The following is a 14,070-nucleotide window of genomic DNA, read 5'->3' on the forward strand; positions in this document are numbered from 1 at the left end:
CATTATCAAATGCTTTAATAACAATTAACAAAATTGATCATCACACATTTTCGCATTCAAAAGCACATATTTGGCACCATCATCTCATGGTCTTCATGTTCTAATACTTTACAAGGTCAAATACAAACATAAAAGCAGAGATCTTCTTCTGGATGATCAAACACAGCTCAGAATTCTGGACGCTTTGACCAAGTGTACAAAACAGATTGTTGACATCAGTCAGTGTGTCTCCTGATGACATCATGACATGAAATGCCAGGTAGGGTTAAGGTGTTTTTATGTTGGATGGGGTAAACAGGTGCAGGCAGGCAGGGGTGGAGGCTGGACGGGGACTGAGTTGGTCCTATCCCATAGACAAACATATATTCACCAATCATGTTATACATCAATCATGGCTTGGTCCATGCTCCTTCAACTGGTGGCAGCTGTGGCTAATTCAACCAGTGTGGTGCTATTCATCGCATTGCTTAGGAAAGCCCACTCAAGTATTCAATGGTCTGGGTAGGTACTGTTTAAGGTTGGGTGGGTGGTGACTGGCAAGGATGTGACTACATGTAAGTGAGGGGCTTAGGAGAGCAGTAAGGATAGCTGAACCTTCCCTACTAGGAAAATCCACCTTGTGACAAATAACACCAATGCGTTTTATTGGCATTGTACCCCATCCCAGCACAGCGACGTGTAGGTCCATCTTCTACACTTGGCTCGCAGGAGCAGCGTGTGTGATCAGTTATAGTTTTAGTCTTCATGGACTTTCCCTTTGGGTTTCTCTTCCTCGTCGTAAGACAGTCCATATTCATTCATTCTGGTCTTATCAACAGGATACAGCCTTAGGAGAGAAAATAGGTGGGAAAAGGTTGTTGTAAACAAATTGACAGTCAATCTGAGGATATTCTGTTATGCATTGGAGATAGTGTTACAAATGACTCATTTGACAAACTGCAACAGTCAATTTAGGGAAACTGCAGTGTGTGTGTGTCTGCCTTACCATCTCTGGTACAAGTAGACGAGGAAGACCACATCATCCCTGAAGCAGGCTAGCCGATGGGAGGTGGGCATCGTGATGATGAAGGCAAATATGTCATCGATGAAGGTGTTGAACGCCTGGGGATGGACAAGATGAGACGCAATAAATCTAAACTTCTATTATCAACATACCTCAGTTTCATTCTTATCCACTTATTATTATTATGATGTCTTTATTTTCTGATAGATGTATGTATGTTTCATTGCAACAATTACTACACATACCGGTAAACATACTATAATTGTCCTTTAAATGATTAAACTATTTCCGAGACATCTAACATCTAGTGTAAAACCCGACAATCTCTCAAATACATATATTATCCACTCACTTTATACATGAATGCTTTCCAGGGTAGATGTGCCACGGACTTAAACTGTTGAAACAAGAGAATTATCGATATGGACACCAGCATCTGGCCATTACCCTCATGAATAATATAACAGAAGACATGTGCACTAGTACTTAGTATAACGACTCTGACCTTGTAGTTAACAAAGAGTTGAGGTAGCATAAAGAGGAATCCAAAAGCATATACTCCTGTCAAAAAAGGAACCATCAAAGTCAATAAATCTAGCTTTCAAAAGTAATATAATAATATTAATAATAATCATAATATATGTGTGTATAGATTTTTATGTATGGAAGCCCCAGTGGAAAAAGTTAATTAAGGCAAATCATGCTGGCCTCAGGATAAGATCAATAACCTTACCATTCACTAAACTGTTGATGATCCAGGAGTACCAACTGTCAAACAGAAAGCAGAGGAGACATTATTACACATTCAAAACACACACACCGTGTAGTAGACCAGGTGAGGGCAACATTTAGAGGCTCAGATTAGGATTTCGAAATGCAACCGAGGGACGATTCTTTTTTTTGGACCGATTTGTTCGTCAAAATCAATTTGCAGGCCATAAAAAAGGGCAGTTATTTCAAAATATATAGGTCCATTAAAATGTCCACATACTTTCTATCAGGTATCAGATGTTCAAGTGTAGCCTGGGGTTGTTTTTAATCCAAAATAATAATTGCCCCCTCCCCAAAAAACGACTACAGTATGCCCATCACTGTAGTACAGGGTTCCCCAACTGGCGGCCCGCGGACCGAATTTGGCCTGCGGGTGGTTTTATTTGCCCAAAAAGTTTTCTGAGCAAAAACATAAAATAATAATAATAAAAACACCAGGAAATCAGCTCCAAGTTATTTTAATTTAAGAAATATTTTCCCAAGTATTCCCACGCATAATAGAGAGACACGTGATCATATACAAATGTAAGCAATGTTTGAAATTATTATGTTTTAGTCAAACATTATATCTGTTTCGGCTTCTTGCAGTTAATTTGCAGTCTACACATTTTTTGTAATTATGTTCCGGCCCCCCGACCATCCACTCAAGTTTAAAAAATCGGCCCGCGGCTGAATCTAGTCGATGATCCCTGCTGTAGTAGATCCAACTGTTAATATTCAGACAATAAAGTTATAGCCTACCCTTTGTATCTCAAAAAAACTAAGGCATAAACAGCTCCTCCAATACACAGTGGGTAGAGTAAATACGACAGGTACTTCATTGCCTGGGAAGAGAAGAACATTGCAAGGAAAATCAAATGGATCCAATTTATGACAATACTACTGTATACAAATTGAGGAGAAAGGAACAATTACTCTGTTTGGTGGTTTTTTATGGACAAAAAAGGATATATAGCAAGTCTCACCAGAGTATCATACTCTTCAGTCCTTCTCTCTGATTCGTCAGATTTCCCAAACTGTGGTGAGACAAACACTTGATATGCATATAGAACTAACATAAAACAAATGTAATCGTGAGCAAATGAACTCTGAAAAACATATCTTTACAAACAAACCAGACTTACTGTGAACGTTGGTCTTACACCCTTCCAGATAATCTGTATCTTAAAGGCTTTCTTCACCTTCCACACCTGTAGAGGGACAGAAACCAGTCAGGAGTGATTTACGAGTCACGGAAGGACATTGTGCAATAATCTACAAGGACACAATAATCTAAAAGGATCTAAAACATAGCGGATTAGAGAAACCAGGACATCGGATGATGGGATTATCAAACCTACAAAAGGAGGAAAACATTGATAATCACTGAATAGTACACTAAATGCAGCAAACAGAAATCACTGAATAGTACACTAAATGCAGCAAACAGAAATCACTGAATAGTACACTAAATGCAGCAAACAGAAATCACTGAATAGTACACTAAATGCAGCAAACAGAAATCACTGAATAGTACACTAAATGCAGCAAACAGAAATCACTGAATAGTACACTAAATGCAGCAAACAGAAATCACTGAATAGTACACTAAATGCAGCAAACAGAAATCACTGAATAGTACACTAAATGCAGCAAACAGAAAAAGAAAATCGACTCAATCTGAGAAAAGTAAATGCCTGGCAAAATCCAATGGGGTCAGATATTATACTAACATGAACAACAGTAACTGTGCAAATGGAGAAGAATTTAGGGAAACACTGTCTGTGTTAAAAATGGCACCCTATTCCCTATGTAGCAGACTACTTTTGACCAGAGCCCTGATGTGCGTTCCAAGTAGTGCACTCGTTCACTACTTCCCACAAATCTAAAAGCCTTGGATTGATGGAGGCATCTACTAGTGGAGTTTCCACCATATACAGTGAGCTCCATAATTCATTGGACAGTGACCATTTTTTTGTTATTTTGGTTCTGTACTCTAGCACTTTGAGTTTGAAAGGATACAATGACAATGAGGGTGAAGTGCAGACTGTCAGCTTTAATTTGAGGGTATTTTCATAAATATTGGATGAACAGTTTAGAGATTACAGCACCTTTTGTACATGGTCCCCCCATTTTAAGGTACTACAAGTATTTGTTAAATTGGCTTCACAGATGTGTGTCGTTAGGCAGGTGTATTCATTTGTGTCGTTAGTGAATGCAGGAGAGCTGTTGATGAATAGTATTGATTCTAGACTTTGCTATTGCCTTTGGAGATTGTTGTTGGGGTGTGACAACATGAGGAAGACAGCAGTGTCGATGGAAATGAAGCTGGCCGTCATAAGGCTCAGAAATGAAAATCAATCAATCAGGAACATTGCAAAAACCCTGGCCATGCCCAAGTCAACAGTTTGGTTCATCATTAACAAGAAAAAAACAACCGGTGAACTCAATTATGTCAAAAGACCCAGTAGACCGAGGAAGACCACTGTAGTGGATGACCGGAGAATACTCTCTATGGAGAAGAAAACCCCCCTGACAACAGCCCAACAGATCAAAAACACTCTCCTGGATGCAGGTGTAGATGTGTCAAAGTCTACCATACGTAGAAGACTACACCAGCAGCACTACAGAGGGTACACTACAAGATGCAAACCACTGATAAGCCTGAAGAACAGAAAGGCGAGATTACAGTTTGCTAAAAAGCACCTAAAAGAGCCCCAAGAGTTCTGGAAATAAGTATTGTGGACAGATGAGACAAAGATTAACATGTACCAGAGTGATGGAAAGAGGAAAGTGTGGAGAAAAAAAAGAAATGCCCATGAAAGATAAGGGCCATATGTTTTGAAAAGCCGTATCGCAAGTGATTATTATTGAAGTTTCTAAATGTTAAAACACAGCGTTGGGATTGTAGTTCATGATGCAGTCGTGGGCAAAGCTAATGGCTGAGAACTGTAGGGAGAAGGCAGAATGCCACCTAGAGTTTGAGAGAGCTAGATACAATCCAGAATTGAAATTCATCATACACTTACAAATAGACACATCGATGATGTGACTGCAGACAGAAGTTGAACAATGAATTCTGAAGTCTACAGAAATATTTTATCTGCTCAGATAAAACCAAATGCCTCCAAACTCATTGGACGGCACTTCATCATGCAACAAGACAATGACCCTAAACATACTGCTAGAGCAACAAATGGGTTTTTGATGGCCAAAAAGTGGAAAATCCTTGACTGGCCGAGTCAATCACCGGATCTGAATCCAATTGAACATGCATTTTACATGCTGAAGAGGAGAATGAAGGCAATAAGTCCCCAAAACAAGCAGGAACTGAAGATGGCTGCAGTACAGGCCTGGCAGAACATCACCAGGGAAGATACCCAGCGTCTGGTGATATCGATGCATCGCAGACTTCAAGCAGTCATTGCATGCAAAGGATATGCGACCAAATATTAACAATGATTACTTTATTCTACATTATGTTAAACTGTCCAATGTTTTTTGATGCCCGAAAATGGGGGGACCATGTACAAAAGCTTCTATAATTTCTAAACAGTTCATCCGATATGTATGAAAATACCCTCAAATTAAAGCTGACAGTCTGCACTTCACCCCCATTGTCATTGTATCCTTTCAAACTCAAAGTGCTAGAGTACAGAACCAAAATAACAAAAAAATGGTCACTGTCCAATGAATTATGGAGCTCACTGTATCTTATACTTGTAATTTCCTTCCAAATAAGTGAATTAGTGAACAAGTGCACACTTTGGGAGGAAGGAGAGTTAATTGGGACATAACCCTGGTCAAAAGCAGTGCACTACATAGGGAATAGGGTGCCAATTGGGACACAGCCACTGACAGCATGTGCGGAGACGTACCTCGATCAGGGAGCCTATTCCAGCAGGAATGAGGACCAGCAGGCTGGTCTGCTCATCAAACAGGTACATGAAAATCACAATGGTGCTGAAACACCTCCACAGTACTGGAAAAGGAACATAACATAAACAGGCCTAAGAAGAATAGTCAACCATTGGTTATATACACAATTATAAACTGGGTGGTTCGAGCCCTGAATGCTGATTGGCTGACAGCCATGGTATATCAGACCGTATACCATGGGTATGACAAAACATTTATTTTTACTGCTCTAATTACATTGGTAACCAGTTTATAATAGCAATAAGGCACCTCGGGGGTTTGTGATATATGGCCAATATTCCACGGCTAAGGGTTGTGTCCAGGCACTCCGCGTTGCGTCGTGCAAAGAACAGTCCTTAGCCGTGGTATATTGGCCATATACCACACCTCCTCTGGCCTTATTGCTTAATTGCATATCATCCCACACACAAAGGCATATATGTTATATTCAACTCCACTGAATAGCCACAACGTCGGTTGTATTTGTGGTTTAACGTGAGAGAGCAATACAAGTTCATATTGGTGACCATTTGGATTATAGCCTTAAACACAACTTTAGCTGTCAGTTACAATCAGTTATAGAACCAAACGCATATCATATGGCACATCAGCACACTAAGACATTTGAACTAAGACACACCCACCAATGTGACTACAGGTATCTGCAGTTTGTCTGGATGACAAACCAGGGCACACAGAGAGAAGACCATCCATCCAAAACAGCCATGGTTGGGCTCAATTTGAGTTGAAGTCAGTCAATTCAAGAAGTAAACTGAAATTCCAATTAAATAATTGAAAAAGAATAGCATTTATTTTCAATCATTTATCAATAAACTGAAAAGGAGAAGCTATTTTTTTTTTTTTACTTCTAAATTCGATTTACTTCCTGAATTGATTAACTTCAATTGGATTTGACCCCGACCCTGCCTAACAGCATCCTAGTGAGAAATCAACCCACCTGCTTTGCTGGACATCCCCACCATGCTTTTCTTCTGCTTCCAGAAGCTGATGTCATTTTTAAAGGCCAGGAAATCAAAGAGGAGCTGCAAAGGAAATATTTGTAGGAAATCAGTCGGGGTCTCAATTTACTATTGAGAATTAGAATACACAAGGTGCTATTTCAAAATGTGGTTGTGCATCATAAGTTTTTCTCTTGTGGCAACAACATTTGCTAGGGCCGGCAGACCCGCATGATGATTTCAGATTTTTTGTGGCCCCCACCCCCATCAAAGTTGTCCATCCCTGATTTAGGCCTGTGAGTCAGAATCATCCATTAAAGATGAATGTCACTTAATCTATATGGAACAGTTAGACTTTAGTCTTACATGAAAGGCAGCTACAAAGAAGGTAAGGGCTAAGAGGTACAGGTTGGTGTCCACGAATATGCCCTTGATTTCATCCGCGTCTTTCTCAGTGAAGCCTGAAATCACAACAAACAAACCAATTAAATCTCATTGCGAGATTATGATGAGGTTTATTGTAGTTTTTGCACTTTGCACAATTCTTTTGCACTACGAAAATGTCACCCATAGAATTATATTTCCATGGTACTACTCACCGAATTGTTGCAGGGAGTAGACGGCATCTTGCATGTGAATCCAGAAGCGGAGTTTCCCGAGGGAGATGGTGTCATAGGAGATAGTGAGAGGAAGTTCAATGCTGGTGCTGTTGATCTCCATCAAGTCCTTCACTCGGTTGCTCAGCTCATCCACAAACAGCAGTGGAAGGTACACCATCTTTTTTCCATTTTGAAATCTTGAACACAGTACAACAATCAAGGAAAATCCATCAATGATATACCGTCTCATATACCACGGCTGTCAGTCAATCAGCATTCAGGGCTGGAACCACCCAGTTTCTAATAAAGGCTTTGGAACTTGAAGTTTACATTTTTGTATTGTGTATTGTATATTAGTGCCAGGTGTCTATTTGTAAGTGTATGATGAATTTCAATTCTGGATTGTATCTAGCTCTCTCAAACTCTAGGTGGCATTCTGCCTTCTCCCTACAGTTCTCAGCCATTAGCTTTGCCCACGACTGCATCATGAACTACAATCCCAACGCTGTGTTTTAACATTTAGAAACTTCAATAATAATCACTTGCGATACGGCTTTTCAAAACATATGGCCCTTATCTTTCATTAGCGAAAAAATAATCCTTAAAAAAAAAAAGATATACTTACTGTAGCAGTTTTGCACAGATCCATACAGCTATGCAGCTCCATCCGACGAAACTACACTTCCGCTACACTTCCTGAGTTACGCTTACACACAGGTCTTCAGTGCATGCTAGATAGATAATTAACACAGGTGGTCGCCTCTAGTCTATTTTCCGTAAAGAAGAGCTATAACATGGAGATATGATATGGCCATGTGGAAACACTAACCCTATCAATGTGTGTATCAATTAAACCTTTTTTTAAAATTTTTTTTATTATTTCTTGCTGATATGAAAGATAAGGTCCTTATGCTTCCAAAACTGTACCGCAAGCGATGCATGTTAATGTTCAGACCGAGCGTCAGGGATCTTAACAAACCCCTTCCCCTTGAGAAGACGGCAATTACTTGTATGTGTAATGTAAAGGAACTGAGTCATGGTCAAGGGCTAGATTGTATCATGAGTGCTAAGTGCTGTGCAAAGCGTGTGCTTACACTTTCAGGTAGCGGTGCACGTCACTGGGCAGGAAGTCCCTGTCGAAGACAAAGTCTTCTGACACCACATTGAGTGTGAGACGTGAGCGCCAGTGAGACACGGGCCGGTCCACTGCAGAGTCACCTCCAGTAGTAGTCTTCCGTTTCTGCTGCTCTGGCTGCACTGGGCACAATGACAACAACAGATCAGAGAAAAGGACAAGTGAATAACAAAACAACACTAATGAAAAACGCAGAAAAGGGCAGTGGTCAAAACAATAAAATCAGCAAGACAGTTTGAAAGACGTACCCCACAGAAATGCATTCCAATGTGAAGGATATTCCAATGTAACACATTTTTATGTAGACAAACATGCTACAGAGGGACCATTCAGGATGGTTGATTCCAAGGCAAGCCACCGTGTGTGTATGGACATACCTTAACAATGAAGGCTTTTAAATAGATACCAACGAGTGACTTGCTTTGGAGCTTTTCCATGGCTCTTGTACATGCTGTCTGCATCCCAAATAGCAACCTATTTGCTTAGAGTGCACTACTTTTGACCAGAGCCCATGGTGCACTATTTAGGGAACGCAGCCATTGTGTGGTGTAATAGTAGTCTGACCTTTGGTGCTTCCTCCCCTGAGATCAGGCTGACCTCCAGTGGTTTGGGTATCATGTAGGTGATGAGCTGGGTCACCAGGTGCACCTGCCTGGGGTCCTGCCACGGAGACATGCCTGCCTGGTGTACAAACACCATGGCATACAACGTCCCATTCTTACGGGTCTTCTTCGGGAGGGACACATTCACAATCCTTTAGGAAAAGGGATAAATAGATATAGCAGGGAGAGGTACAACTTCGCAGGTTGAAATAGTCTATTGACTGTTTGTTCAACGTTAACATTTAACCATCTACAATGAATTTGGGCAGCCGTTTTGGATGACTTGCTTATATGAAGTCCAAGTCATCCTGCAACTACCCAGAGATCACTGTGTCTACCACAAAGTTTCCATAGGTGATCATCCTGCTTATTACAACGGACATATATACAGCCATATCCTGTCACTGTAAGAAAAGTTGCACCTTTCAAACTTGGACTCCACATCAAAGTCCTCCTCCTTGTGAATGAGGGTGTGTCCACTATCAGCATTGGGTCGTAAAGCAGTGTAGATACTCAGCTGAAAATGGAGGAAAAACCAACAACACAGCAAACGTTCACACACTTAGCTATTGCAAAACGGCTGGCTGACTAAGTTTGCATTCCATCTAGCTAGCTTCAATGATGCATACCAACCTGGAGTCGTGGTTTTCCTGCCAGATAAGGGTTGAGGCAGTTTTCGAATTTGGGGTTCTCACAAGGCTTGGTGTAAACGATGCCATACATCACCCAGCAAGTATGCAAAACATACACAACAAACACCCCGACTATGAGCGTCGTGAAAGAGGTCTTCTGAAACATGCTGCCGATTGAGTATAGTCCTTCAAGTACGAAATGTGCAAGGCAGATACTGTAGCGACGCTATCCTCCTCTAAACCGAGGAGCGAGAACTGATGCAAAGCCGAAAGAGAATTTAGCTAAAGAAGATTAACGTCGGTTGATGCATTTCTCATACTGTAACGTTAGTGTAGCTTGTGGACTGGACATTGTGGTCACAGCTGTCGGCAGGTGCTAGGCTAGCTATCGTTGATCACAGTGTACGTCTCCTCATCTCTTTTACCTATCAAATGCAATGTCTATTAGTACATATTTTGTGCAATATAAAATCCCCGAATTCTGCTTCTCAGTTTGCCTCTCGAAATCGCAATATCATGTCTATTTTAGCTAAAAGCGTAGTGTCAGCTAGCGACTTCCGTGATGTATTTCCTGGTTAGACGATTCGGGGAGTATCAAACTGCGGCTGCGCAAATCCAACAATTTGCATACCAGTTGAAAATATCTTGGCCACTAGATGTCACCCACGCTCCATGCGGTGCAGTCCGCTCTTCATTTTAATTTCAGGTTTTCTAAGTCACCTTTATACTGTCAGTGCCAGGTCAACATTAACAACAGAAGAAGCATAATTTGTCTTTTTTGCAGGAGATTTTTTCATGTATTGTACAAACTAATTAAAATATGTTGAAAAACAATAAACACAAACCTCTACACTTGAATAAATACAATCTATACGGAACAAAAATATTAACGCAACATGCAACAATTTCAACGATTTTACTGAGTTACAGCTCAAAAAGGAAATCAGTCAATTGAAAGGAATTAATTGGGCCCTAATCTATGGATTTCACATGACTGGGAAGGGGCGCAGCCATAGGCCCACCCATATGAGAGCCAGGCCCAGCCAATCAGAATACGTTTTTCCCTACAAAAGGTCTTTATTACAGACAGAATTACTCCTCAGTTTCATCAGCTGTCCGGGTAGCTGGTCTCAGACGATCCCACAGGTGAAGAAGCCGGATGTGGAGGTCCTGGGCTGGCATGGTTACACGTGGTCTGCGGTTGTGAGGCCGGTTGGACGTACTGCCAAATTCTCTAAAACGAGAAATTAACATTCAATTCTCGACTAGGTGAAAAATCTGTCGATGTGCCCTTGAGCAAGGCACTTGACCCTAATTGCTACTGTAAGTCGCTCTGGATAAGAGCGTCTGCTAAATGACTAAAATGTAAATGTAAATGTACCGCCAAATTCTCTAAAATGATGTTGGAGTCGGCTTATGGTATAGAAATTAACAATCTATTCTCTGGTAAAAGCTCTGGTGGACATTCCTGCAGTCAGCATGCCAATTGCATGCGCCCTCAAAACTTGAGACATCTGTGGTATTGTGTTGTGTGACAAAACTGCATATTTTAGAGTGTCCTTTTATTGTCCCCAGCACAAGGTGCACCTGTGTAATGATCATGCTGTTTAATCAGCTTCTTAATATGCCACACCTGTCAGGTGGATGGATTATCTTGCCAAAGGAGAAATGTTCACCAACAGGGATGTAAACAAATTTGTGCACAAAATTCCAAAGAAATAAGCTTTTTGTGCGCATGGAACATTTCTGGGATCTTTTCTTTCAGCTCATGAAACCAACAACCACTTTACGTGTTGCATTTATCTTTTTGTTCAGTATAGTTACTAGGTCTACTCAAAGGCATAACTTATTTGTAGCACATACAGTGGATATAAAAAGTCTACACACCCCTGTTAAAATGCCAGGTTTTTGTGATGTAAAAGAATGAGACAAAGATAAATCATGTCAGAACTTTTTCCACTGTTAATGTGACCTATAATGTGAACAATTCAATTGAAAAACAAACTGAAATCTTCGAGGGGGAAAAATGAAAAATGAAAACCTTACAATAACCTGGTTGCATAAGTGTGCACACCCTCTTATAACTGGGGATGTGGCTGTGTTCAGAATTAACCAATCACATTCAAACTCATGTTAAATAGAAGTCATTACACACCTGCATCATTTAAAGTGACTCTGATTAATCACAAATAAAGTTCAGCTGTTCTAGTAGGATTTTCCAGACATTTTCTTAGTTGCATCTCAGAGCAACAGCCATGGTCTGCAGAGAGCTTCCAAAGCATCAGAGGGATCTCATTGTTGAAAGATATCAGTCAGGAGAAGGGTACAAAATAATTTCCAAAGCATTACATATACCATGGAACACAGTGAAGACAGTCATCATCAAGTGGAGAAAATATGGCACAACAGAGACATTACCAAGAATTTGGATGTCCCTCCAAAATGTATGAAAAGATGAGAAGAAAACTGGTCAGGGAGGCTTCCAAGAGGCCTACAGCAACATTAAAGGAACTGCAGGAATTTCTGGCTGTGTGCTACATGTGACAACAATCTCCCGTATTCTTCATATGAATGGGCTATGGGGTAGGGTGGCAAGACAAAGGGTGGCAAGACAAAGAAAAACATCCAAGCCCGGCTGAAGTTTGCAAAAACAAACATAAAGTCCCCCAAAAGCACGTGGGAAAATGTCTTATGGTCTGATGAAACCAAGGTTGAACTTTTTGGCCATAATTCAAAAGGTATGTTTGGCGCAAAAACAACAATGCACATCACCCAAAGAACACCATACCCACAGTGAAGCATGGTGGTGGCAGCATCATGTTTGGGGCTGTTTTTTATTCAGCTGGAACCTTAGTCAGGGTGGAGGGAATTATGAACAGTTCCAAATACCAGGCAATTTTGGCACAAAACCTTCAGGCGTCCGTTAGAAAGCTGAAGATGAAGAGGGAGTTCACCTTTCAGCACGACAACGACCCAAAGCACGCATCCAAATCCACAAAAGCATGGCTTCACCAGAAGAAGATTAACGTTTTGGAATGGCCCAGCCAGAGCCCAGACCTGAATCCAATTGAACATATCTGGGGTGATCTGAAGAGGGCTGTGCACAGGAGATGTCCTCACAATCTGACAGATTTGGAGCGCTTTTGCAAAGAAGAGTGGGCAAATATTGCCAGGTCAAGATGTGCCATGCTAATAGACTCTAACCCAAAAAGACTGAGTGCTGTAATAAAATTAAAAGGTGCTTCAACAAAGTATTAGTTTAAGGGTGTGCACACTTATGCAACCAGGTTATTGTGAGTTATTTATTTTTCCCCCTCAAAGATTTCAGTTTGTTTTTCAATTGAATTGTTCATGTTATAGGTCACATTAAAGGTGGAAAAAGTTCTGACATGATTTATCTTTGTCTCATTCTTTTACATCACAAAAACCTGGCATTTTAACAGGGGTGTGTAGACTTTTTATATCCACTGTATAGATAAGTGTTGCTCAGAATTTGTTTCACGCTTTGCAATATGTTGGCCGATGTGCAAAATGGCTCAGTCATTAGACTTACTATGACCAAGAGGTGCCAGAGAGGGAGAAATATCGCTTATATAGTTGACTTAATCCCTTGATAAGACATTGAAGAACTACCCACATTTTATTTTGACTTACCAAGGGCAGTTGAATATATTGCTTAGAAAGAAACCGTGATGAATAGAAAGGTGTGGCGAATGGTCAGTTTTAGTCACCTGTCTGGCCTTGAGATCAAACTACCCAGACTTACTCTTTCATCTCTTGTCAGCATCACTGACCTTCTAGAACTTCCATGGTCATTCTCATACAATCTTTCAGTTCTATCAACAGTGAGCAATAGGACGGGAGTGGAAACAAGTGCTTCACCCAACTTCACCCAAAGGTTTGATGTGTGTGTGTGTGTGTGTGAGAGAGAGAGTGTGCGTATGTGTGCATGTCTGTGCATTCATGTTTGTATTTGTCTGTATGCTTCTGCATGCCCCATAAATGTATGTTTTTGTTTGTTGGTGTGCAAGCATCAGAGCAGTTCCGGAGGAAAATGGGCACAGTGAAAAGATGGAGAGAGAGTTGTAACGGATGAGTGAGGACATAAACAGGAGAGCAGGGAGGGAATGAAGACTACATTGTACCCGCTTTATAGATTTTCTGCTTAAAAACACTAATTTGGAGGCCAACAGTAGAAGATGGAGGATTCTTTCCTCAATTAACGAACACCCTAGGTAGGGAATGTATTGCCTTCTTAAAGCCATTCGCCCTGAAAGGAAAACTCTAACAAGGTGGAGCAAAGCAGGCAAGCAGCAGGCAAATTACATACTGTCTTTATTTGCCAGAAGCTCCTCCTATGGGAAATCTGTCTGTCCTTTTGCTTTATTCAGTATTTACCTGTCAACTAATTATTGCCTTTGAGCTGACAGTAGGCCTACACATATGGATGAAAGGTTGGATCTTCATCACAC

At 40.8% G+C, this 14,070-nt stretch overlaps 1 protein-coding gene across 1 annotated transcript; it reads right to left on the reverse strand.

The window, feature by feature from the left end:
- clptm1l (CLPTM1 like) lies at window positions 1-10,191 on the reverse strand. Its single transcript, XM_084166276.1, has 16 exons — window positions 9,600-10,191; window positions 9,389-9,483; window positions 8,929-9,118; window positions 8,324-8,481; window positions 7,230-7,426; window positions 6,997-7,091; window positions 6,630-6,714; window positions 5,632-5,735; window positions 2,899-2,964; window positions 2,740-2,790; window positions 2,516-2,598; window positions 1,737-1,771; window positions 1,509-1,564; window positions 1,356-1,400; window positions 986-1,101; window positions 1-826 (listed from the first exon to the last, which is right to left on the reverse strand). Exons 1-16 carry the CDS (start codon window positions 9,762-9,764, stop codon window positions 736-738), a joined length of 1,632 nt encoding a protein of 543 aa, XP_084022402.1. The 5' UTR covers window positions 9,765-10,191; the 3' UTR covers window positions 1-735.
- Between the last annotated feature and the right edge of the window lie 3,879 nt (window positions 10,192-14,070).

Source organism: Coregonus lavaretus (assembly GCF_964263955.1).
Source record: "Coregonus lavaretus genome assembly, chromosome: 7".
Taxonomy (NCBI): Eukaryota; Metazoa; Chordata; class Actinopteri; order Salmoniformes; family Salmonidae; genus Coregonus; species Coregonus lavaretus.